Consider the following 26,017-nt stretch of genomic DNA (forward strand, 5'->3'; position numbering starts at 1 on the left):
TAGAAGCAGCTGGCAGTCCCACTCCCTACCAATAGTAATCTCGGGTGCAACAGGTGAAAGAAGGAACCTTGTTGCAATTATGCTTTGCACTGGGGATTGCTCATGCAAAGGGTGGGGGGGGGGGAGGCAGTAGAGCTGTTAGCCAGCTGCTTCCCAATTGACAGGAATGGACCCTTGTCAATTGCAGTGGCTGTTCCCCAGTAAGAAGAGACTAGGGAACTTTAATGGTCCCTATGTCACCCTTAAACACCATAGGGCTTATAAATACAAAACAATTACAAGAGTGTATAACTCTAGGTTATGCATTTTTAAGTGGCCAACAAGATTCTAGCCATTATACCTAAGTGTTTGGATGGATTGAATCAACAATCCACTAGTGTGCTACAATATCTGTTGCTATGTCTTCATGGTGGGCAGCAGAGTTCATTGTGTCAAAGATCATTCTGAAGAGAATAAAGTAAAATATGAGAATGATTAATAGTAGGTATGGCTATTCTTCGCAGTCCATTAACGTTGTGAGTATTGGCTTCTTCCAGCTTTGTCATCCTGAATGATTCTTTGTTTTGTATAAGCTGACTTTGTTCCAACCAGGCTTGTGCTTGCAGAATTCAGTCTTCAAACAATGGCTTCAGGTAACAAAAGTTTAAATTTGACACCCCACAAAACAGTGATTCAGGCTTGGGCTTGATATGTAGTCATCTCATTACTGGCATTTCCATCCAGGCAGAAGCAAAAAGCACAGCCAAGACAATATACAAACTTCATTGTATTTTAACATTTAGCAGTGACTAACTGCCGTGTTTAAGCTTATAGGTTATGTTTAAGCCTATCACTAGCATCCCCCTCACATGTGTGCTCCAAAAGATCTATATTTTTCATTTAGCTAGACTTATGTACAAGGGCTTATTTTGTCCACTGTTTTTCCCCCTAGCCACAATCGGAGACAAAGTATCTTGAGATTCATTTGACATATAATGGTTACAATTCATCATGGCTCAGTTTAGCATAGTGGTTCCATATATCTACTTATGCTAGGCCAAGCTATACAAAACCATCACCCCAATTTACTGTACAACCTCTGAGGCCCACCCCACCTCTTCATGACTATTCTGTGCCTCATGGGACGTAGGCAGGAGTGAAGAAGCAACTGGCTATGTCCTTGTTGGCAGAAGGGAAATGATTGCATCAATACTGAGCTTTACTGGGTCTTTGGAGGTAATCATTTTGCCACTGGCTATGGGGACACAGTCAGATGTTTCTCCAATACTGCCCAGTTCCATATATATATCCATGAAATATAAAATGGCCATGTATGTGACCTTTAGAAGCTGCACAGTAAGTCCAGCAGGAACTTTGGGTACTACAGCAGGAGGAAAGCAATACCAACCTCTGTATTTAGAGCCTAAAACATGACATACAGAGGTACAAGGGAGACGTACATGTCTGTATCTCTCTAAAATAATACCAGCTAGAGTTAAGTATGTGTCTTGGAGCAGGGTACACTCCTAAGATGTTTTAGGTCCATAGCTGAACACATAAAACTTCTCTCTTTCAAGATATTAAATAAACCAACCTAAACCCACTTGCTAGTTCCAATTAGAGTAGACCTATGAGTTAATTGCTGGGTGGCAAGTTAACATTTAGGGATGTCCCATTGATTTAAATGATTTACTCTAGTTGGAACTGGCAGTAGGATTTACACTATGGGGTAGGGTCAAACTGAACATGTTACTGGACAGCAGCTCCCATCAACCCTAAACTGCACAACCAATATATAGTCTACCACCCCCTCACCATACATAGAACATTACTATGTATGAGTCATTTGTGTAAGCTGTCTGAATGTAGACACCCTACTTAGAGATGAATTTTTAACTGTGCATAAACTCACAAAGGCAGTGCAAGAGGAACAGTCTTCATCTGCACAAAGCTAGGTTTCCCGTTAGCTTTGCAAAGTCTAGTCAATGTGGGCTGAGAGCCAAAGATAATGGCATTCTTGTTTTGATCAATTACCCATAGCAAAAATTGTTGGGCAGAAAAATGTATTACTTCATAGATCACAAGGCTGGTAGCTGTGTGTGGTTTAATGGGAAACAAACACTTGCAACAGACAATTCAGCTGAAGTGACATTAGATGTAAGTTTGAACCTTTCTGTTTCCTCAGAAAAAAGAAGGTAGCTGACCAATTGTCTACTCTCTTCACTAACAGACACCAAGTGTGCTTTGGTTTTCTTCATATATGAGAGAAATTGAGACTGTCCGTTTTATATTCTGTGTCAGCAACAAAGGAACCATTTCAGAATGGCTTCATTTCTACTGATGTCAGCACAGTGGACATTTTTGGCCAGAATTGTGTTGGTGCACTATGCTGACACTATTAGCAGGCAGGGAAAAGAACAAGGACAAGGGTACTGTGGCCACAAAGGAAGGAACACATGGTAAACAGGCTGCTCAGAGCTCACAAATTTTGGCCAAGACATCAGAGTTATGTAGAGAAACTCTCTGCATAATTACATATTGCTTGTGATTACACAACCCTTGTGTTAAATGGCAATGTTAGGTAACTGAAAAGCAAATGCACAACTGAATGCAGAACCAAATCTGCATGAGTGTCCATGTGTATCCACATGTGCAACTCCACTTCAACAACCTTGAACAAGATGTGGATGTGCCATATGGGGCAAAAACATCTAGCTGCTTCCATGGGGGAACGTATACATATGTATAAGACACCAACAGGATTCAAGCCTTTGTCGGCTTTCCCTTGCCAACCTTGCATGACCTTGGGGGGGAAATAACTGCAAGTGCATCAACAGGATTCTGGCCCTTGTTTCATTTTTCAGCATCATCCTTTTCCCAATATACAGTGAAAAAGGAGGTGAACACAGAAAACATCAGAGGGCCATTAGCTGCTTTTTTGGTGTTTCTGCACGAAGGAAAGGTATTCTTGAACATCCTCAGGAGAGCCAACAATAAAGGGAACTCTTTGATGAATCGATTCTGGTTTCACGTCTAGCACTGCCCCAGTCCCAGTTGTAGCAATCCCTCCGGCCTGCTCAATGATGAAAGCTATAGGGTTGCACTCATAGAGGAGTCGGAGCTGAAATACAAGAGGAAACCCTTTATTGCAATGTTTTTGCATTAGTTCAGAAAAGTGAAAAGCGTGTCCTCTAGTTTCAACAGTTTTGAAAGTTACAGACACGCTTTTGTAGATTTACTTGTCAACCTCAGTTAAATTCCAATTCTGCTTTATTAAACAACAACCAAAATCAAACAATTCAACTAATGTTAAATGTTTTAAGCTTCAGTTTGTTTCAGTGGGGAAACATAGGCCATGCTAACATTTTCACCATTGATATCAATGGGACTTAACTCCTTAATCCTGCAATTTGGAGTCCCAATGAAATTGATTAGGAGTAGATTTATGATCAACACATGAAAGGACTTCTCCAAGTATCAATGTAAGGAAGTCACTCACGCACAGAGTGCTGTGATGTCCACTAGCTTCAACAGGGGAAACTAGACAAGCTCATGGTAGACAGCTCTAACAACAATGACCCATAATGGCATTATAAAACTTCCTTAATCTATATTTTCTTTTCTTCTTTTTCTTAGCTACATTTGTATCCTGCCTTTTCTTTCAGTGAGGTCAAGGTAAAATGCATTGTTCTCCTTCTTACTTAATCCTCACAATAACTCTGTAAGGGAGGTCAAGCTAAGAAAGAGTGAATTAGGTAGGATGGGAATTGCAGTTCAACAATATCTGCAAGGCCATTTGTGCAGCTATCCAGATATTGAGCTGCAACTCCTAGCAGCCTTAGGCATCTTTGCCAATGGTGAAGAATGGTGGGAGTTGCAGTTAAGCTGCTTTGAGAGCAGGTTTTTCAGAAAAGGCAAGGTATCACTGGTAATGGTGGTGGTGATGATGATGACAATTAAAACAAGATTTGCAGACCTGTCAGCAATTCACACACTTGTGAGACGTTAGACATTCAGGCTATTTTCTGTACACTTATCTTATATTTTGGATGCTATAGAAATACTACACCAAAGCATAGAGAAAAAGATCCTCCCCAGTCCCCATTAAATTAACTTTACAATTTCATTTGTAATTTTCTTCTTGTAGGTCAGTTTCATGCTTTTAATACATAATTTGATCCTATAATCAGCAGTGACAATTTCTTCCCAAATTAAGTTTCAAAAGTTTTTTTGTAGGGAAAAAAGGGAACCCTATATTGTTAAAAGCATTATGGCTGGAATCTTGCATCTGCTTACATGTGACTGAGTACTTAACTGAATCACTTCTTCTCTGACTCTCCTCCCCACATACTTGATGGACATGGCATTCAGCTGTGCTCCTAGCATTGGCAGGATAGGCCTCCTTATACATATTTATTATGGCACACAGCCTCCTTATCCCAATGAAGCTGATGACTAATAAAAGGGGATGGGGAGATTTACAATCATGGATGTGGCAATAGTATCAAAATTGTGACTAAGTAACAATTGTGAACACAAAACTGTTACAGTAACCCACCTTTCAACCTACTTTACTAGGCATCAGGTCCATTCTGCCGGTAATCAGAGCACAGGTGAATGTTGTTTCAATCAGGTTTGGATGGGTCAGGGTAGAAGAAGTTACTTAGGGGCTGTGTAGACCACTCCTTTTACAGCCAGATTGGGCCCACGGCAACTGCACATCGCAGCCCCAATCTGGCCTTTGCAGGGTGCAAAAAGGAGCTGCAAAAGGTGGCTCCTTTTTGCACCCTGCAAAGGGCTCGATAGCAGTGGCACCACAGCTTTACAGTGCTCCTTCAGCAATGCATCATGTGGACACAGCGCCAGAGGAACACTGTGATGCCGTGCGCTGTGTGGTGTGGCACACGGCATCAAGCCACCCTGGGAGTGGAGCCAGGGCATGTGTCATATGGACGCCATGCCCCAACTTCACCCCCAAGCCGGCCTTGCCTGCTGGTGTGCACAGCCCCTTTGTCATGTACATGTTTAAGCTAATATAGGACCTCAATTAATAAAATGGGTCCTTGGTATCTGATGGAATCTGGTTACCAAATCTGTGGATGCATAAGTCTCATTATATTCACAGGGGTAGTAAAATGATATCTCTTATATAGAATGGGAAAATCAGGGTTTGCTTTGGGGGGTGAGGGGTATGTTTATTCAAGCTGTGGATGGTTGACTCCATGGATACAGAGAGCCAACTGTAGTATTTGTATCTCTTGTTTAAGCAGGGAACTCATTTCTGAGTTGTGCCCTTTTTCAAGTGAAACACTAGGTTTCTTTCACAATTATTTTATATAGGCATTCAGATAGGGCACAACACTAATGGGTCCACAGAAACATTCTAAGACTAATAAATAAAACATCGTAATGACATTTTATCTTAATCTTAATAATGTACATTCCTGTGGAGTCAACTAATTTATTCTTATTAAAATTCCTGCCTGGCCGGGGGTTGGACTGAATGGCCCTTGAGGTCTCTTCCAACTCTATGATTCTTCTTTGATTTTATCAGAACCTTGCTATGGCTCCTTGAAAACCATGCACAGCAGACTAAGAAGGTTACAAGGCAAGGGCGCATCTGCACTTCAGAAATAATGCAGTTTGACCCCTCTTTAACTGCAATGGCTCCATCCTATGGAACTCTGGGATTTGTAGTTTTTTGTGGCACCAGAGCCCTCTGACAGAGAAGGCCAAATATCTCACAAAACTGCAAACCCAGAATTCCATAGCACTGAGCCATGGTAGTTAAAGCATTGACAAACTGCATTATTGCTACAGTGCAGATGCAGCCTAAAATGTAGTCTTGTAAACTTAGGAAACAACACAGTCACATTATTTCAAACATGGACTCTGCTGATAATTGGATTTATGATGAGCTACTTGACTTCTAAATACCATAAAGGCACCAAATCCTGTCTGACACTGGAAGCTAAGCAGGGTCAGCCCTGGTTAGTACTTGGATGGAAGTCTGCTAATGAATACCAGGTGCTGTAGGCTATGTTTCAGAGGAAGAAATTGGCAAACTACCTCTGAATATTCTTTCCCTATGAAAACCTGTGAAAATCAGGCAGTCACCATAAGTTGACAGGTGACTTGCAGAACAGTAGAACAGCAACCGCACAGTTATAGTGGACATTATTAAACTCTATTTTCATTTTTCTTTTGCTTCATACAAAAAGTTGTGATACACCATTCCCTTCTTATGTCTGCCTCAAAGAGTTTGGTGGCACCTTGATCCCTAACATAGTTTTCTTGAAGACCCTGGAAAACCCAGTTTTTATGGGAAGGAGGTCGATAACAATAATTGGGGGGGAAAAGGACTTACCTTTCCCTTTGGACTCTTCTGGTTAGCTGGATACAAAAAGATCCCACCATACACCAACGTACGGTGAACATCAGCCACCATGGAGCCAACATATCGGGCTCCATAGGGAGCAGCGCCTTCCTGTGGAATAGAGACAATTGATATATTAGTTAGTCCTTGTTCACATTTGCTTTTCAATGCAAACCTTGATGTTAGTTCTATTTCCAAGAGAACCACAGGAGCATAAATGCCCCGAAGGCACATCTGGTCCTGTCTGATCCTGGAAGCTATACAGTTCAAGTCTAGTTAGTACTGGCAAGGGGACTGCCAGGGATACTAGGTGCTGTAGGCTATATTTCAAAGGAAGGAACTGGCAAAGCCATTGCCTTGCCTAAGAAAACCCTAGGAAATTCATGGAGTCACCACAAGTTGATAGGCAGCTTGCAGGCACATAGACACACCCCATGTGCTGGCAGCCAGTACAATGTCCTGGTTTCTTGAATTGTATCAGCACATGAAGGCATATATTACTGGTACTAAAGAAAACATATATGGCCTTCCAGATGATATTGTCTCTCAGTTCCTATCAGCTCTACTCAGATGAGCCTATTTGGCTGGATCCAGTCACATCTGGAGTAGGGCTAGCCAGTCCCCATCCCATGAACTAGACTAAGCAATTGGGTGGTGGTGGAAACATTTAATTTCAGCTGTGCCTCCAGTTATATATATGTTTCTTAAAAGCTACTCCATGTATGATGGATTTGGCTTTGAAATCAATTAGGAAAAGTTAAATTATAGATCAAAGAGTCAACAAATCCTTAAATGAAATATGGGACCTATATCTTTAAATGCTCTTGGGCAACAAGAGAGGAAGTCAAAGCTTCATTTCTGCTAATGAACCTGCCTCAGCCTGCCTGATGTGGAAGAGGACAGCATTAAAATCCATGAGGCTATAGCAGGGGAAAGCAAAGAATGGGCAAGGGAACCAACAGTAAGTCAGTCTTAGAGTGGCCTATTGCCTGTGTAATTTCCCTCGGGAATTGTTACTCTGCTTTCATCACCTGTCATATGCTTATAGTCATTTCACTTACAGGTGGGAAGTTAACATCTCTTTCAGTTGATAAAGACTACAGATATTCACTGACATCTTGGAATTATTCTGGTTTCCATTCCTTAAAAAAGCTAATGAGAGGAAGGATGCTGTAATAATCTACTTGCATCTGCCTATGTGTTTCTACAGGGCATCTGATACTTCCTAAGTGACCCACATAAGAGTTATACAGTAAGATCCCCAGAACCATGGGACTGGTACCTGTGATTTCACTTACCCACTTCCAAAAAATATATATGTTTTCTCTGCATATTTTCTAGGTCCTCCAGCATGATTCTATGGTTTGTAAAGTGCTATGTAAAGTCTATGGCGCTATATAAACAAACATAGTAATAATAATAATAACAATAATAATAATAGTATGCTTCCCATGGAACTCATTCATTTCAATAGGGTTTGCTATTGTCCATGGTTGTCTTTCCATGGTAAGTCCAGGATAAGGGGGTCCTACTGGGTCGATATGGGCAGTTGGTGGCAGTGGCACCCATGTCTTTGGCATGGTGAATTTGCTCCAAGGTTTAGTATGAATTTTGCAGGTGTTACCCAAGGTGCTGTATCCCAACTACTAAATAAGTTCAGCATTGAGAATAACTTGAAATACATTTTAATTTTTACTGTGTCATGTTTTTAACTTTTAAAAATTGTTTAATTATTTTTAAAACTTTGTATCCACATTTTAATGCTTTTGTTTTGTCTTTACCGTGTACTGTTTTAGATTTGTTGTTAGCCACCTTGAGTTTCTAAATCAGGAGAAAAGCAGGATATAAATAAATAAAATGACAACAACTGTAGCAACAACTTCTTAAAAGTTTGGAGTAAAACCAGGAACGGATTCATCACCCACTGACATCAGAGCAAGCCACGGGGGGGGGGGGGGGGGGGGCAGGGGTTTAACATGAATTGGGACGCAAAATGTACTGTTGAAAATAACTTTGCAATTAGAAAACTCATAATGTACAGTTGTAAACACAGGAGGAAAACTAGGCACATTAGGTTTGTTAAATGACAAGGACAGCATGGACTTGAATCAACACTATTTCGAAACAAACTGTCCAAACACCATTAGAACACCTTCTTCTTTTTGACCAGCACCTCTGCCTTCTCACTGTCCTCTTCTGGCAGGTGATATTTTGTGGTGTCCTTGTAAATGCCCTTGTAGTACACTTATTTTTGTGTCTTTTTTTCCTGCTGCCAATGCAGAACAGCTGTCTCAGTTTGGCAAAGATGACATATTACTGAAAGACTGCATTGTAGGTCCTATTGACTGAAGTGCAAAATGAACTAGTTTTAACCTGTTGCTGAGTTGTGCTCAGGCAATCCTGGCAAAAAACAGGTAAACCCAAGTTTTGAAGAAATGAAGCCGCAGGAACAGCCCTTGCACTGGTGTCAGTGAGCTGGGATTTCCATTGCAGCACAAGCCAAGGGGATATCCCACTAGTTAATGAATTAAGGTGGATTCCCAAATGACCCATTGCTCTATAGCAGATATAAATTATTGATTCTTGTTTTGTTTGTTTTTAACTGCTGCTAATCCCAGGTGCAAGCAAAACTTGCTTTGGTTTGATTTTCCTTTACTCTGCTTTTTTCATTTGGGGTGTCAGATGTGGAATTTGTACAGTTGGAACATCAGCTTTTGAGGTCAGGAGCCCTGCTAGATGCCATTGAGTCTGAATATTGGTTCCATCCATGATCTTAAAGAACCATACAAGTCACTGTTTAAAAACAATAGCAACTTGTATTCTTAAAATGCTGAAAAGGCTATTTTCACTTGCTAGATTTGTGTGTGTGTGTGTGTGTGTGTGCGCGCGCACTTTCTCAGATTGTTCATTTGTGATATTATCTTGCACCTGTATTCTGAGAAGGAACTACTAACCACATAACAAAAGAAACAATCCTGTGATGAGCACTATCACTAGATGTTCTGTTTCTTTTCATTTTATCTCAGGAAGCTAGTCTCAATACACAATGCAAGAGCTCCAGCCACCTGGTATGAGAGGCCTTGGGTTGGTTGGGCCTTACAAGGGCATCGGATAATGGTTCATTTCTCTGACACAGCAAATGTCATAACACTTCTTCAGCAGCCTGTAAAAACCATTTTTACAGCTGGGATGAAGGAGGAAACTCTTTTGAGAGGAAAATGAGCAGCTGGACATTAAAAATGACAAACAACATTTACTGGCTTTCAAACCATGAATCAATTAATTGATCCTGTTCCTTTAGCTGAAGGTTTCTTTCCTCCCATCAAATTGCACAAAGAGATAAAGAAAGTACAGCTGGAGTCCTCTAAGGCAATTAGTGGATGCTCAAGTATCATTTACTCTTTTAAAATGAATAATTCTTTCCAGCATTGCTGGAGATACAAGTTTAAATAACGTTATCTTAAACTGGTTTTTATAATGTATGCTTAACCATACTAGTTTTATTAAGTTAACAGTATATTGAAAGTATTGGTTAAACAGATGCTGTTGATGTTAGCTGAGCAAGCTGAGGAACGGAAGTGAACCGTCAGTGAATTTTGCTGTCTGAAGTTTCTTTCTTTGAAATGTAGGCAGCATGAGATGTACTAATGTCACTAGTTCGTTTTTGTTTGTACCGTATTCATTTTGGAGTTATTTTGCATTAGCTTTACAAAATGTTTGGTTTCAAAGGTCAGGTTTTTAGGTCATGTCCTAACTTGTGCAAAAATACCCTGATAAAAAAAACCCTGACATTGGAAAAATACGTTTCTGTATTCTCATGCTTGCTGACTTTGTGAAAGTCATCAAGCCAAAGAGTTTAGCATTCCATGAAATCAAACCACTTCTTGAGAAACTGCATAAATTGTTGTAATGCAGTTTAGCACAAACAATAATTTTCAGATCTGAGGACCAGTTATTTGATCTCAGTCCATCAAACCAGAATTAAAGCCATGATGATCACAGTGTAAAATAATGTTTTATGGAAAAGAAGGAATTTTTTTTTAAACTGAATACAAGCATTCATTAATGGAATATCTTTAAGTCAAGATCAAAATAAACCCAAATTTGTAGTTACAATTGCAATCTGGAGCTCTCAGTACAGAATCAGATGAAACACTAACGTGTTTGGTTCACAAGTCACAGTAGACCTTAATGCTGAGTGTTCCCTGTTTCTGTTTACAGTTCTGCTATGGTCCATAGGAGAAGATTAGAAGTATCCTAAGCTAAAATAACATCAGGTAAATATTATATTGTATATTGGTTTGCCAGATAAATAAGACCGCATTGTCTAGTGCTATGAATGTGGTTTTAAAATTGCATAAATTCTGGCATAGGATTGGCATGATATTGACAGCTAAAGTATATAAATTGTATAACTTTTCAGTGTATAAATTTTAAACAGTACAACATTGTACATCGTAGCAAATAGATTTAGTTCAGCAAGGATACTACAGTAACATCTGTAATAAAGTGGCAGCAAAATGATATACAGTAATTCATTACCTCAGGAAATTTCTTCTTCTGTATGTACTCTGTTACAGCAGGATCAAAGTACTTCGCATAACCCTCATTCAGGCTGTAGATTTTCCCTTTCTTTTTTATTCTCACATCTTTTTCCACCAAGATGAATTCACCAAGAGCCTGCAAAATAGTTAATTGATGGCACAGTTATTAAATGTAGTAATGTCACCTTTATGACATTCAGGAGACTTATCACTTCTATTCATCTAACTTAATAGATTAATGTTCTCCATTCCTCCAAACAGTAAAAAAAAAGATCTCTGGTAATGTTTCAAGATTTGATGCAATTTAAAACAGACCTACAAGGGAGTAGGACCCACTGGACTTTACTTCCAAGTAAGCACAGAAGGGATTGCACTGTTAATTACTTTTGGATAAGAGGATTTGGAGACTAATGGTGTCTTTGGCACATTTCTTTTCTTTCCAGATACATAAAGTCAAAGTCAAAGCAAACAGGCACTCTGAAGCAGGAAGCATAACCCCCTGTACTACATCAGTTTCTCCAAAAGTATTGATCTCACACTTCTTCACCCCCATTATATCCACATCTCAAAATTATGTCTCTGATCTTCAATATTTAGACTACAAGACTAGTACTGGACTATTTCTCTGAAGAATATCACTTTCCCATTGAGGCTGTATTCCTAAATCCAAAACAAGAACTTTCCACCAATCTGGAAATAATCATTCCTCATGACCTTTCATCAGCTGATTATTCTAGCCTATCAACCAATCATCACTTTAATGCAGGAAGACCTTATAAAAGAAGTCCAGACCACAGAGAGAAAGCAAAGAGAGGATGCAGTGAATGTGTCAAATGTTGATGGCAGTGATGGGAAATGTGTAGCCTTTCAGATGTTGCTGGACTGTAATTTCCAACACACCTTGCCAGCCTCATCAATAGTGATGGATGATAGAGATGAATCTGGAGAGATCACTGTAGTTAAAGATTTCCCATGCCTTGGATCAATCATTGACTGGGAATAGCAGTCAAGAAATAAGATGAACACTGGGATTGGGAAGGGCAGCTATGAAAGAACTAGACAAAATCTTAAAGTGCAAAGATATATAAAGCAGAATACCAAAGTTGGGATTGCCCAAACCATGATATTTCCAATCACCATGTATGGATGTGAGAGCTGGACAGTGAAGAAAGTGGATAGAAAGAAAATTAAATCATTTGAGATATATTGCTGGAGAAGAGTGTTAAGTATACCATGGGTGGCCAAATGATAAGCAAATTGGTTCTGGAACAGATTAGGCCTGAACTCTCCATGGAAGCCAAGATGACATGGACCTGAAATGCATGGGCCAATAAAGCATCTTCTGACTGCTTTGTAGGCTTTGCATTTAGATGACACACACCCACATAATGGCCAAAAGCCATGCTGCACTAAAGGGCAAAAAGCTGGCCCAAAAAGAAAGTCAATTTAGATTGACTCCTGGCTAGAACAGCTTGTGAATGTGGTAGCGGCCCACTTGGGAGCGGGCCCTGTGGTTGCTGTGGTCCCAGCCTGATAACAGCTGTAGTGACCAGATGCTGCACCTATGGGGCCGTCTGCTTTGCCCCTAAATTGAAGCTGTCCTACTTAGGACATATCATGAGAAAAGATTACTCACTAGAAAAAAAAATAACAATGCTGGGAAAACTGGAGGGCAGTAGAAAGAGAAGAAGATTACATATTAGATGGATAGACTCAATCAAGGAGACCACAGCCATGATTCTGCAGGACCTTGGCTCCATCTGATAGAAATCTTGGGATGTGCAGTAGTTTGCTGTGGCACCAGAACTCTCTGAGAGAGAAGGCTAAAATATCATAGAAAACGGAAACTCCCAGGATTCCATAGGATGGAGGCTCAGCTGCTACGAAACTGATCTAATAATGGGATGTCGTGTGATGTAGACACAGCGTTAAGGAGTGCTCTGCTTTAAAGTCTGGAGGAAGGATGTTTTGCTAATTCCGCAAATCCTGATAAATGGCAAGGGACTCGCATCTTGTGCCCCTGATGGACACAGAGAAAGAGAGTTTCCCATGTTCTCTGCCTCAGATCAGCCCATCCTAGCCAATAGCCTGATCCAGGAGAAAAGCAGGCTAGAAATAACATAAACACATAAAAATAAAAATCAGGTGGTTTGTTTTGGAGAATCCATGGAGAAGGAGGGGGAACTGATTTTATCAATACAATAAAATAAATGTTACGGTCTTATCCTATAAGACCAGATATCCACATCGTGGTCATAGTGGCCTCATGAAATTAGACTTTAGGAAAGCTCCTCCTGCCTAATTATCTCTTTCAGTCTCAAAGGTGCTGTGAGACACTGACTTTACAGAGTAACAAGGGCATATATCTTTGAGTCAACCATGACAGCACAGCAGAACCCTGAGGTCATTTGAACTCACAATGGGAGTTCAGCTACATGGCTCAAAAGGTTCCAGAATGCATCCAGTTGGGCACTAGGGCTTTGAGAACCGAACATGGCTGGATATAGTCTAGTTCTCCTGCTGTTTCTGCCATTGTTGGTCTTCAGCCGGACAGGTCAAGAAGCCCCCACTGTAGAAGAAGAATCATTCTGTCTACAGATCTGCCATGGGGCCCTCGAGTCTTTTTGTGGATGTGGATTTTGGTGTTCGTGAATGTGGGTGGCTAAGCAATGGGGGAGCAGAAGACAGCAGAGGCCAGCCAGCAGCAGGAGGTTGTGGCAGGAGTGGGAAGCTTCAAAAGCCATTCCTCCAGACCTCAGGAAGACCAGCAGCCAAGCCAGAAGCAAGCCTTCCCTCTTCCCCAAACTTCAGCAGGGGCACAGAATGCAGCAGAAGCCAGGCAGGAGCAGGAGAGAGTGGCAAGAATGGTAAGCTTTAAAAAGCCACTCCTCCAGCCCTCAGGAAGACCAGCAGCCAAGCCAGAAGCAAGCCTTCCCTCTTCCCCCAACCTCACCAGGGGCACAGAAGGCAGCAGAGGCCAGGCAACAGCAGGAGGGCATGGCAGGAGTGGTAAGCTTCAAAAGCCACTCCTCCAGCCGTCAGGAAGCCAAGCATCCAAGCCAGAAGCAAGCCTTCCCTCTTCCCCCAACACCACCAGGGGCAAAGAAGGCAGCAAAGGGCAGGCAGCAGCAGGAGGTTGTGGCAGCAGTGGTAAGCTTCAAAAGCGACTCCTCCAGTCCCCCAGGAAGACCAGCAGCCAAGCCAGAAGCAAGCCTTCCGTCTTCCTCCAACTCCACCAGGGGCACAGAAGGCAGCAGAGGCCAGGCAGAAGCAGGAGGGCATGGCAGGAGTGCTAAGCTTTAAAAGCCACTCCTCCAGCCCTCAATAAGACAAGCAGCCAAGCCAGAAGCAAGCCTTCCCTCTTCTCCAAACTCCACCAGGGGCACAAAAGGCAGCACTGGCCAGGCAGCAGAAGGAGAGCATGGCAGCAGTGGTAAGCTTCAAAAGCCACTCCTCCAGTCCTCAGGAAGACCAGCAGCCAAGCCAGAAGCAAGCCTTCCGTCTTCCCCCAACTCCACCAGGGGCACAGAAGGCAGCAGAGGCCAGGCAGAAGCAGGAGGGCATGGCAGGAGTGGTAAGCTTTAAAAGCCACTCCTCCAGCCCTCAGGAAGCCAAGCAGCCAAGCCAGAAGCAAGCCTTCCCTCTTCCCCGAGCTCCACCAGGGACACAGAAGGCAGCAGAGGCCAGGCAGCAGCAGCAGAGCGTGGCAAGAGTGGCAAGCTTTAAAAGCCACTCCTCCAGCCCTCAGGAAGACCAGCAGCCAAGGAGGAAGCTAGCCTTCCATCTTCCCACAACTCCACCAGGAGCACAGAAGGCAGCAGAGGCCAGGCAGCAGCAGGAGGTTGTGGCAGGAGTTGGAAGCTTCAAAAGCCATTCCTCCAGACCTCAGGAAGACCAGCAGCCAAGCCAGAAGCAAGCCTTCCCTCTTCCACCAACTCCACAAGGGACAAAGAAGGCAGCAGAAGCCAGGCAGAAGCAGGAGGGGGTGGGAGGAGTTGTAAGCATCAAAGTCCAGTCCTCCAGCACTAAGAAAGACCAGCAGCCAAGCCAGAAGCAAGCCTTCCCTCTTCCACCAACTCCACAAGGGACAAAGAAGGCAGCAGAGGCCAGGCAGGAGCAGGAGGGCATGGCAGCAGTGGTAAGCTTCAAATGCCATTCCTCCAGCCCTCAGGAAGCCAAGCAGCCAAGCCAGAAGCAAGCCTTCCCTCTTTGCCCAACTCCATCAGGGGCACCGAAGGCAGCAGAGGCCAGGCAGCAGCAGGAGGGCACGGCAGTAGTGGTAAGCTTCAAAAGTCATTCCTCCAGTCCTCTGGAAGCCAAGCAGCCAAGCCAGAAGCAAGCCTTCCCTCTTCACCCAATTCCACCAGGGGCACAGAAGGCAGCAGAGGCAAGACAGCATTAGGAGGGCATGGCAGCAGTGGTAAGCTTCAAATGCCATTCCTCCAGCCCTCAGGAAGCCAAGCAGCCAAGCCAGAAGCAAGCCTTCCCTCTTTGCCCAATTCCACCAGGGGCACAGAAGGCAGCAGAGGCCAGGCAGCAGCAGGAGGGCACGGCAGTAGTGGTAAGCTTCAAAAGTCATTCCTCCAGTCCTCTGGAAGCCAAGCAGCCAAGCCAGAAGCAAGCCTTCCCTCTTTGCTCAACTCCACCAGGGGCACAGATGGCAGCAGAGGCCAGGCAGCAGCAGGAGGGCACGCAGCAGTGGTAAGCTTCAAAAGTCATTCCTCCAGCCCTCAGGAAGCCAAGCAGCCAAGCCAGAAGCAAGCCTTCCCTCTTTGCCCAACTCCACCAGGGGCACAGATGGCAGCAGAGGCCAGGCAGCAGCAGGAGGGCACGGCAGCAGTGGTAAGCTTCAAAAGTCATTCCTCAAGCCCTCAGGAAGCCAAGCAGCCAAGCCAGAAGCAAGCCTTCCCTCTTTGCCCAACTCCACCAGGGGCACAGAAGGCAGCAGAGGCCAGGCAGCAGCAGGAGGGCACGGCAGCAGTGGTAAGCTTCAAAAGTCATTCCTCCAGTCCTCTGGAAGCCAAGCAGCCAAGCCAGAAGCAAGCCTTCCCTCTTCCCGCAACTCCACCAGGGGCACAGATGGCAGCAGAGGCCAGGCAGCAGCAGGAGGGCGAGGCAGGCTTGGCAAGCTTCAAAAGCCATTCCTCCAGGCCTCAGGAAGAGCAGCACCCAAGCCAGAAGCAAGCCTTCCCTCTTCCCCCAACTCCACTAGGGGCACAGAAGGCAGCAGGCAGCAGCAGGAGGTTATGGCAGCAGTGGTAAGCTTCAAAAGCCATTCCTCCAGCCCTCAGGAAGACCAGCAGCCAAGTCAGAAGGAAGCCCTCCCTCTTCCCCCAACTCCACCTGGGACACAGAAGGCAGCAGAGGCCAGGCAGCAGCAGGAAAGCGAGGCAGGAGTGGCAAGCTTTTAAAGCCACTGCTCCAGCCCTCAGGACGACCAGCAGCCAAGGCAGAAGCAAGCCTTCCCTCTTCCCCCAACTCCACCAGGGGCAAAGAAGGCAACAGAGGACAGGCAGAAGCAGGAGGGCATGGCAGGAGTGGGAAACTTCAAAAGCCATTCCTCCAGCCCTCAGGAAGCCAAGCAGCAAAGCCAGAAGCAAGCCTTCCCTCTTCCCCCAACTCCACCAGGGGAAAAGAAGGCAACAGAGGCCAGGCAGCAGCAGGAGGGCATGGCAGCAGTGGTAAGCTTCAAAAGCCACTCCTCCAAAACTCAGGGAGACCAGCAACCAAGCCAGAAGCAAGCCTTCCGTCTTCCCCCAATTCCTTCAGGGGCACAGAAGGCAGCAGAGGCCAAGCAGCAGCAGGAGAGCATGGCAGGAGTGGTAAGCTTCAAAAGCCACTCCTCCAGCCCTCAGGAAGACCAGCCGCCAAGCTAGAAGCAAGCCTTCCTTCTTTGACCAACTCCACCAGGGGCACAGAAGGCAGCAGAGGCCAGGCAGAAGAAGGAGGTTGTGGCAGGAGTGGGAAGCTTCAAAAGCCATTCCTCCAGACCTCATGAAGACCAGCATCCAAACCGGAAGCAAGCCTTCCCTCTTCCACCAACTCCACCAGGGACAAAGAAGGCAACAGAGGCCAGGCAGAAGCAGAAGGGGTGGGAGGAGTTGTAAGCTTCAAAAGCCACTGCTCCAGCCCTCAGGAAGACCAGCAGCCAAGCCAGAATCAAGCCTTCCCTCTTCTCCAACCTCCACCAGGGGCAAAGAAGGTAGCAGAGGCCAGGCAGCAGCCGGAGGGCATGGCAGCAGTGGTAAGCTTCAAAAGCCGTTCCTTCAGCCCTCAGGAAGACCAGCAGCCGAGCCAGAATCAAGCCTTCCCTCTTTCCCCAACTCCACCAGGGGTCCAGAAGGCAGCAGAGGCCAGGCAGCAGCAGGAGAGCATGGCAAGAGTGGCAAGCTTTACAAGCCACTCCTCTAGCCCTCAGGGAGACCAGCAGCCAAGCCAGAAGCATGCCTTCCCTCTTTCCCCAACTCCACCAGGGGTCCAGAAGGCAGCAGAGGCCTGGCAGCAGCAGGAGAGCGTGGCAAGAGTGGCAAGCTTTACAAGCCACTCCTCTAGCCCTCAGGGAGACCAGCAGCCGAGCCAGAAGCAAGCCTTCCCTCTTCCCCCAACTCCACCAGGGGCACAGAAGGCAGCAGAGGCCAGGCAGCAGCAGGAGGCAGGAGTGGCAAGCTTCAAAAGCCACTCCTCCAGCCCTTACGAAGACCAGCAGCCAAGCCAGAATAAAGCCTTCCTTCTTTCGCCGACTCCACCAGGGGCACAGAAGGCAGCAGAGGCCAGGCAGCAGCAGGAGGGTGTGGCAGGAAAAGGATGCCATTATGCCTTTCCAAGCTGTGCCACTCGGACGTTGGGTGTGGACATTTCTCCATTTGGGGCTGTACAACCCCACCGGTTCCACCCAAGCTTAAAATGTGCCATCCAGGTTGAGCTGCCTTTGCCGGGTTCAAGTGACGGGACACAGATCTGCACCAATGGGGAAGACTAGGGGAACACTAGCACCCAAAAACGGGTCTGGATTGAACTCTGGGACTTCAACTCTCAGAGGCCAGCCGGGTGCTTTGAGCTCTGGCTGGATTCAAACCTCGGCTTAAGCAAAGAAGGAAGTAGCGAAGAGGAGGAAGAGGTGGAAGGAAGGAAGGAAGAGAGAACTATATTTCACAGCAGCCGCTGCCCACTATGCCCTTCCATCCCGCCACTGCTGGTCTGTTGGCTGGGCTCCCCTAAGCGACAACCAACTGACCAGCAGTGGCAGGATTGAAGGGCATGGTGGGCAGGGGCTGCTGGGAAATATAGTTCTCTCTTCTTTCCTTCCTTCCTTCCACCCCTTCCTCCTCTTTCCTCTCCCACTTTCCTCTCCCTCCTTCCTGTACCTCTTTCCTCTCCCTCCTTCCGCTACCTCTTTCCTGTCCCTCTTTCCTTCCCTTCATCTCCTTCCTCCTCTTTCCTCTTTTTTTACTCCCTCCCTCTCTCCTTTCTATGCTCCTTCTTTACTCTCTTCCTTCCTTCCTTCCTTCCTTCCCTCCCTCTCTTCTTTCTTTCTTTCTTTCTTTGCTTCCTCCCTCCCTTTCCTCCTCTCTTCTTTCTTCCCTCCTTTCCCTTCTGTTTCTACCTCATTCCCTCCTTCCCTCTTTTCTTTTTTCTACTTCCTGCCTTTCTGCTCCCTCTCTCTTTCCCTCCCTCCCTTCCTTTTGTCCTTTTTTCCTTCCCTCCCTCCCTCCCTCTTTCTTTCTTTCTTTCCTCCTTCCTTCCTTTCTACCTCTTTTTTTCTTCCTCCCTCCCTTCCTCCCACTCCTTACCTTCCCTCCTCTTACTTCACTCCCTCTTTCCCTTATTCCTCCCCCCTTCCCTTTTTCCTTTCTTTCTTTTGTTCCTTCCTTTCTTTTCCCCTTCCTTCCTTCTATCACTTCCTCCCTCCCTTCTCTGTTTCCTTTCTTTCTTTCATGCCTTCCTTCCTTCTTTCTTTTTTTCCTTCTTCATTCCTTCCTTTTCTTTCCCTCCTTCCATTTTTCTTTATTTCTTTCATTCCCTCTGTCCTTCCTTCCTTCCTTCTTTTTTCCCCTCCTTTCCTACATCCCTTTCCTTCCCTCCTTCCCAATTCCCCTCCTTCCTTCCCTCCTTCCCCCTTCCCCTCTTTCCTTCCTTTCTTCCCCTTCCCCTCCTTCCTTCCCTTCTTCCCCTTCCCCTCTCGATCCCTCCCTTCCCATGAGAGAGGAGGGCTCCCAATAATCCAGAAGGCAGCAGAGGCCAGGTAGCAGCAGGAGGGCATGGCAGGAGTGGTAAGCTTTAAAAGCCACTCCTGCAGCCCTCTGGATGACCAGCAGCCAAGCCAAAAACAAGGTTTCCATCTTCACCAGGGACACAGAAGGGAGCAGAGGCCAGGTAGCAGCAGGAGGGTGTGGCAGCAGTGGTAAGCTTCAAAAGGCACTCCTCCAGTCCCCAGGAAGACCAGCAGACAAGCCAGTAGCAAGCCTTCCTTCTTCCCCCAACTCCACCAGGGGCACAGAAGGCAACGGAGGCCAGGCAGCAGCAGGAGGGCATGGCAGCAGTGGTAAGCTTCAAAAGCCACTCCTCCAGCCCTCAGGAAGACCAGCAGGCAAGCCAGGAGCAAGCCTTCCCTCTTCACCCAACTCCACCTGGGGCACAGAAGGCAGCAGAGGCAAGACAGCATTAGGAGGGCATGGCAGGAGTGGGAAGCTTCAAAAGCTATTCCTCCAGCCCTCAGGAAGACCAGCAGCCAAACCAGAAGCAAGCCTTCCCTCTTTCCCCAACTCCACCAGGGGCACAGAAGGCAGCAGAGGCCAGGCAGCGGCAGGAGGGCGTGGCAGGAGAAGGATGCCATCATACCTTTCCAAGCTGTGCCACTCAGACGTTGGGTGTGGACATTTCCCCATTTGGGGCAGGACAATCCCACCGGTTCCACCCAGGCTTAAAATGTGCCATCCAGGTCGAGCTGCCTTTGCCGGGCTCAAGTGACGGGACGCAGCTCTGCACCAATGGGGAAGACGAGGGGAGCACTAACACCCCAACCCCGGTCTGGATTGAACTCTGGGGCTTCAACTCTCAGAGTCCAGCCAGGTGCTTTGAGCTCTGGCTGGATTCAAACCTCGGCTTAACCAAAGTAGGAAGTAACCAAGAGGAGGAAGGGGTGGAAGGAAGGAAGGAAGAGAGAACTATATCTCCCAGCAGCCCCTGCCCACTATGCCCTTCCATCCTGCCACTGCTGGTCAGTTGGCTGGCGCTTAGGGGAGCCCAGCCAACTGACCAGCAGTGGCAGGTTGGAAGGGCATGGTGGGCAGGGGCTGCCGAGGGATATAGTTCTCTCTTCTTTCCTTCCTTCCTTCCACCCCTTCCTCCTCTTTCCTCTCCCTCTTTCCTCTCCCTCCTTCCTTTTCCTCTTTCCTCTCTCTCTTTCCTCTCCCTCTTTCCTTTTCCTCTTTCCTCTCCCTCTTTCCTCTCCCTCTTCCCTTCCCTTCATCTCCTTCCTCCTCTTTCCTCTTCTTTCTTCTCTTTTCTCTCCTTCCTCTTCCTTCCTCTTCTTCCTCCTCTTGCTTTCCTTCCTCCTCTTTCCTCTTCTCCTTCATCATCTTCTTCCTTTCTTTCTTTTTTAAAAATATATTCATTATTAAATTTTTAAATAGATATAATATATAAAATTTAAACACACACATACAATTCATTTTCTTTCATAACAAACCACAGAGAAATCTAATTATATGTCTAAACCATATCAACTCTTCCTTCTTTTTACTTGAGATCTCCTGCCTTCTAGTATTAAATGAGGTCTCCAGACATTATTAAGGGTGAAATATATTACTTACTATCTAAAAGTAAACATACTCCATTTTCAAGAAGTATCTACAATCGCATAAATGTTTGTAAAGTCCATCTATCTGGTTGCTTTAAAGTATACTAACTATTTTACAAATATTTTTATCACTCCAGTCCAAAAGTAAAGTCTTTTCCTCATTCTGTTTTTAAAATTTTTATCAAAGGCTCCCATTGCTTTTCAGACGTATTCATTGAATTCTTCTTTAATAAATGTCTTAATTCATCAGTTTCTATAACATCATACAATTTTATCAACCAGTCCTTTACATTAGGTATTGTCTTCATTTTCCATTTCTGAGTATAAACCATTCTGCCAGCTGAAATCATATAAAATAGTAGTTTCCCATATTTTTTTTCTAATTTATCATCTGAGATAATATTAAATAAATATATTTTGGGGTCCTTTTCTATCTTCTAATATAATTTGTACTGACTTATGTATTTCATTCCAGTATTTTTTTTTGTTTCAACACATTCCCAGCACATACCGTGTTTTTTTCTCACATTTCCAACAAATTTTCGTTGTGTTTTTCAACATTTTTGCCTTTTAAAGGGGCTATACCAATGTTAATGTATCTTAACAATATTTGTTTTTGTAATTAACACTTAAAGTATACTTTAATCTCTTCGCTCCTGTTTTCTCCCACTGATCAAAATCTATATTTTGTCCCAAATTTTGCACCCATTTCACCATCTGGGTTTTGACTTGTTCATTCTCTAATTCAATTTTTAATAACATTTTATAAAAAATGTTGATTCTATGATTATCTTCTTATTGAACCATTTTTTTCCTATTCCATATCCGCTTTGCCAATTGCTAAAGTCTTAACATCCATTATAAACCTTTCCCTAATCTGTCTATAAGTAAACCAGGTACAGCTAAGACCTTATAATATCAATTGCTTTGTGACTTTATTTGTATGTCTTTTGCCTTTTTGATCAATCAGATCTTCATACCTTACCCATTTTTCTTGGCTTAGCTGGACACAGTTACAAAACACTTCCTTTATGGATGCCCATTTCGGAAGGACTGAACAACATTTAGGTTTAATATTCAACCAATACTCTTAATCCCTTCTTAGAATTTAATTTAGTATAAAATAGATATCCATACCATCCAAAACGAAGTTCTAGTCCCTTCCTTCCTTCCTACCTCCCTCCCTCCTTCGTTTCCTCCTTTTTTACTCCCTCCCTCCCTCTCTCCTTTCTTTTCTCCTTCTTTCCTTCCTTCCTTCTTCCTTCCATGCTTTCTTCCTTCTTTCTTTATTTCCTTCTTCCTTCCTTCCTTCCTTTTCATTCCCTCCTTCCGTTTTTCTGTCTTTCTTTCATTCCCTCTGTCCTTCCCTCCTTCCCCCTTCCCCTCCTTCCTTCACTCCTTCCCCGATACCTCCTTCCTTCACTCCTTCCCCCATACCTCCTTCCTTCCCTTCTTCCCCTTTTCCCCCTTTCCCCTTCCCCTCTCCCTCCCTCTCTTCCCATGAAAGAGGAGGGCTCCCAATAATACAGAACTAGACTCTGGGAGCCAGAGCCAGAGGATGATGATGGGTCTCTGCTGGAGCATGAGACTGGCATGGCCCTTCTGCTGCTCCCATCCTCTTCTCTATCCAGGAGGCAGCTCCAGTCTCAGGGGGAAATCTCCTTTTTCCCTTCCTTCCTTCCTTCCGTCCGTCCATCCGCCCGCCCGCCCGCCCGCCCGCCTGCCTGCCTGCCTGCCATCTGCAGCAGAGAATGGGAGGATGATGATGAACCAGCTCCCTGTTGATGAGCCCAGCAGCAGGCCAAAGAGGCAAAACCAGCAGCAGAGAGTCCAAAAAGGCTGGCAAAAGACAGTTCTAGTATGGTTATTTTATAATAAAAAATGGTTATGTTAAATAGTAATTTATGTGTTCATGCACTTTGCTTTGTTTTTTCTTCAGACCTTCTGACCTCCCAATTTCTCAGCTGCTTTTAATAATGTACCAGTTTCTCTTTCCCTTTTCCCCTTCATCCTCAGCTTCCTTCCATTGCAAACTCTCCAATTATCCCAGTTAATCCTTTCCCTTCCCACTATCTTGAATTATCTGTATTCCTGCATGGCCGAAGAGGGTTGGCTTATAATACCCTTAGTAGTAACTTTCAGCTCTAGGATCCTATGTATTCCTGCACGGCCAAAGAGGGTTGGCCTATATGACCCATAGTAGTAACTTTCAGCTCTAGGATCCTATGCATTCCTGCACGGCCTAAGAGGTTCAGCCTATATGCCCCTTAGTAGTAACTTCCAGGTCTAGGATCCTATGTATTCCTGCATGGCCGAAGTGGGTTGGCCTATATGGCCCTTAGTAGTAACTTCCAGCTCTCAGATCCTATGTATTCCTGCACGGCCGAAAAGGGCCGCCCTATAGGACCCTTAGGGGCCGTATGTTGTGCAGGCCTGATATAGACATCCGATTTGCCACAACTGCACTGATGGGTCTAATTAACTACTACTGCTGATGTGCCAAATTTTTAATTTTTATAAGCACAGTCATTCATCGCCAAAAACACAAATGGATGGATATTACCATCAGTGAAGACTTTTAAAGGACATGTTTATTTACTCGTTTTCGTCTTTGTTTACCACCCTTTCTGTTACAGAAACAGACTGGTCTGTTAAAATGGAGTTCCAGTTGTTGTTGTTGTTGTTGTTGTTGTTGTTGTTGTTAGGGGTCCTTCCCTTACGTTAGGGATCTCTTCCGGACCCCTGAGTAAGAGAAAAAGTGTGTGTGCTGAAACCCCATTGAAAATAATGGGGCGTGAGCTCACGGTGTGGTGCGGTGCACGTGCCATGAGCCCACACGCCATCGCTTTCCCCCACGCGGCGCTGTATAGGCCTATCCCTGGTTTTCCACTCCACCAAATACATCCAAAGGAAAGCCTGGGAAAGCTCATGCTGCCAACTGCTTTCTTTCAGTCAGTCTCAAACGGTGCCACAAGATCTCCATCCATATGACTCACAGGGGTAGTAAATTCAAACAAAAAATCCACCGAACAGTCATGCAGAGTTTCATCCCAGGTCTGTTCAGGTCCGTTTGGATCAATTATTCACACTAATTGTGATGTGGAGCTTTAGAAAAAAAACTCAAGAGGGAAAGCCAATATTGATTATCTGGATAAAGAAGGGGTTTTGGTAGCCCCAGCCCAACTTAATCTAGTGTGTTCAGGATGCGAGTGAACAATGGAGATTCAACTCAGATTCCTCCTGGATTATTTTCACAGTGTGAATAGCTCCCGAGTTTTTTTTTAAAAGATCCGCATCATCGGTAGTGTGAATAATCTTTTTTTCTAACAGCCTTGTTAACCAGAGGTTGGATGGCCATCAGTCGGGAGTGCTTTGTTCATGTCTTCCTGCATGGCAGAGGGTTGGACTAGATGTAATAATGGCCCTTGAGGTCTCTTCCAGCTCTATGCTTCTATGAGATTTGTTCAGAAAAGGTTTGCCATGGCCCTGCCCCGAGGCTGAGAGAGTGTGACTTGTCTAAGGTCACCCATTGAATCCAAGGCCAAGCGGGGAACTGAACCCTGGTCTCCAGAGTCATAGGCCAACACTCAAACCACTATGGCACTCAAGAAGCATGTAGAGAAAGCAGGGCTGACTTCCCACTCTGCAGGCGTGCTTGCCTTCAACTGACTGGGACTGGCATCGAAGTATTAGGATGGTGCGGCTCAGCTGCAAGCTTTGTTTTACTTCTCCTGGGAACAGGCACCTGGAGAGTTCAGAAATAGTGGTTTCTACACACCTGCCTACCAAAATAATTACTTTATTTATGTGTCACCTTGCATTATGTGTATGTATGTATGTATGTATGTATTATTATTATTATTATTATTATTATTATTATTATTACTGTGGGTCCTTGTTACCTGCTGGGGTTTGGTTCCAGGATCCCCTATGGATAGCAAAATCTGTGGATCCTCAAGTCCCATTAAATACAATGGCATACTGAAATGGTGTCCCTTATATAAAATGGCAAAATGGACATTTGCTATTTGGAATTTATATTTTTGGACTATTTTCAATCCATGAATACTTGAATCTGTGGATTAAAAAAATCTGTGGATATCGAGGGCTGACCGTATTAGTGTTTTTAGCTTGCATTTTGCATTTTGAAGGCCCTACATTTCACGGTGCCTGTCCTCCTTTCTGTTTAGAATATCTGGTCACTTGGGTACCATGGCCTTCCTAACAGATTTCTTCTCATGTATTAAGTACTTGTGATCAGATGTTAGGATTTTGATCTCATAAAACATCCAAGGCCGCTGTGATCCTCAGGGGAGGAACTACTCTGGATCCCACCACCTTCACACTTAATCAGAATGAGGGGCAGGGCCTTCTCTATGGCTGCTCCCAGTTTCTAAGAATATGGCTGCAATCTGGCATGGGACTTGGGTCTTTGTAATGGTACTTACATGTGTGGAGAACATAATTAAGTACTTTTGCAATATCCGTCTTCACCTCAATGGCTACTGTGACATTACAACATCGAGACAACCGCTGTGCAATAGTTGACGGTGGAGTGACTCATGCACCATGGACCCAATGTGCAACAGGCACTGATGGGCATTGAGGTAATCCTGATGGTCTTCCAGACGCCGGCTAGGAGGTGCCAGAATGTAAAAGGAATGCCTAATGTGGATTCTCAGTCTTGCTGCTATTTAATTACTGTCTTTTTGTAATCCTAAAATCATAGAGTTGGGGGAAACCGCAAGGACCATCCAATCTAACCCCATTCTGCCATGCAGGAAACCACTATCCAAGCCCTACCTGAGACAGATGGCCATCCAGCCTCTGTCTCAAGACCTCCAAAGAAGGAGACTACACCACTCTCCAAGGCAGCAGCATATTCCACTGTCAAACAGCTCTTACTGTCAGGAACTGCCTCCTAATGTTGAGTTAGAACCTCTTTTCCTGTAACTTGCATCCATTGTTCTGTATCCTGTTCTCTGGAGCAGCAGAAAACAAGCTTACTCCCTCCTCAATATGACATCCCTTCAAATATTTAAACAGGGCTATCATATCACCTCTTAATCGTCTCTTCTCCAGGCTAAACATCCCCAGCTCCCTAAGTCTTTCCTCATAGGGCTTCATGGTTTCAAGACCCTTCACCATTTTAGTCGCTGCCCTTTGGACACCGTTCCAGCTTCTCAACATGCTTTTTGAATTGTGGGGCCCAGACCTGGACACAGGATTATTCCAGATGAAGCCTGACGAAAGAAGAATACTGTCGGCCCTCCTTATCCATGGATTTTTATCCACAGATTTAAACAGCAAACCTTGATT

The 26,017-nt window shown here is 44.9% G+C and overlaps 1 protein-coding gene across 1 annotated transcript in view; it reads right to left on the reverse strand.

Moving 5' to 3' along the window:
• Window positions 1-1,808: 1,808 nt before the first annotated feature.
• LOC149323669 (fructose-1,6-bisphosphatase isozyme 2) overlaps window positions 1,809-26,017 on the reverse strand; it is a 58,107-nt gene continuing 33,898 nt past the window's right edge. The window contains exons 5-7 of the mRNA XM_089490859.1: window positions 10,898-11,035; window positions 6,347-6,466; window positions 1,809-3,100 (exon numbers count right to left, since the gene is read on the reverse strand). Of these exons, the coding sequence (XP_089346985.1) occupies window positions 2,906-3,100; window positions 6,347-6,466; window positions 10,898-11,035 (453 nt within the window). The 3' untranslated portion in view covers window positions 1,809-2,905. The remainder of the gene's footprint in view (window positions 3,101-6,346; window positions 6,467-10,897; window positions 11,036-26,017) is intronic.

The sequence above is a fragment of the Sceloporus occidentalis genome, unplaced genomic scaffold (assembly GCF_023333645.1).
Source record: "Sceloporus occidentalis isolate IW3139 unplaced genomic scaffold, rSceOcc1.0.p SCAF_1, whole genome shotgun sequence".
Lineage (NCBI taxonomy): Eukaryota > Metazoa > Chordata > Lepidosauria > Squamata > Phrynosomatidae > Sceloporus > Sceloporus occidentalis.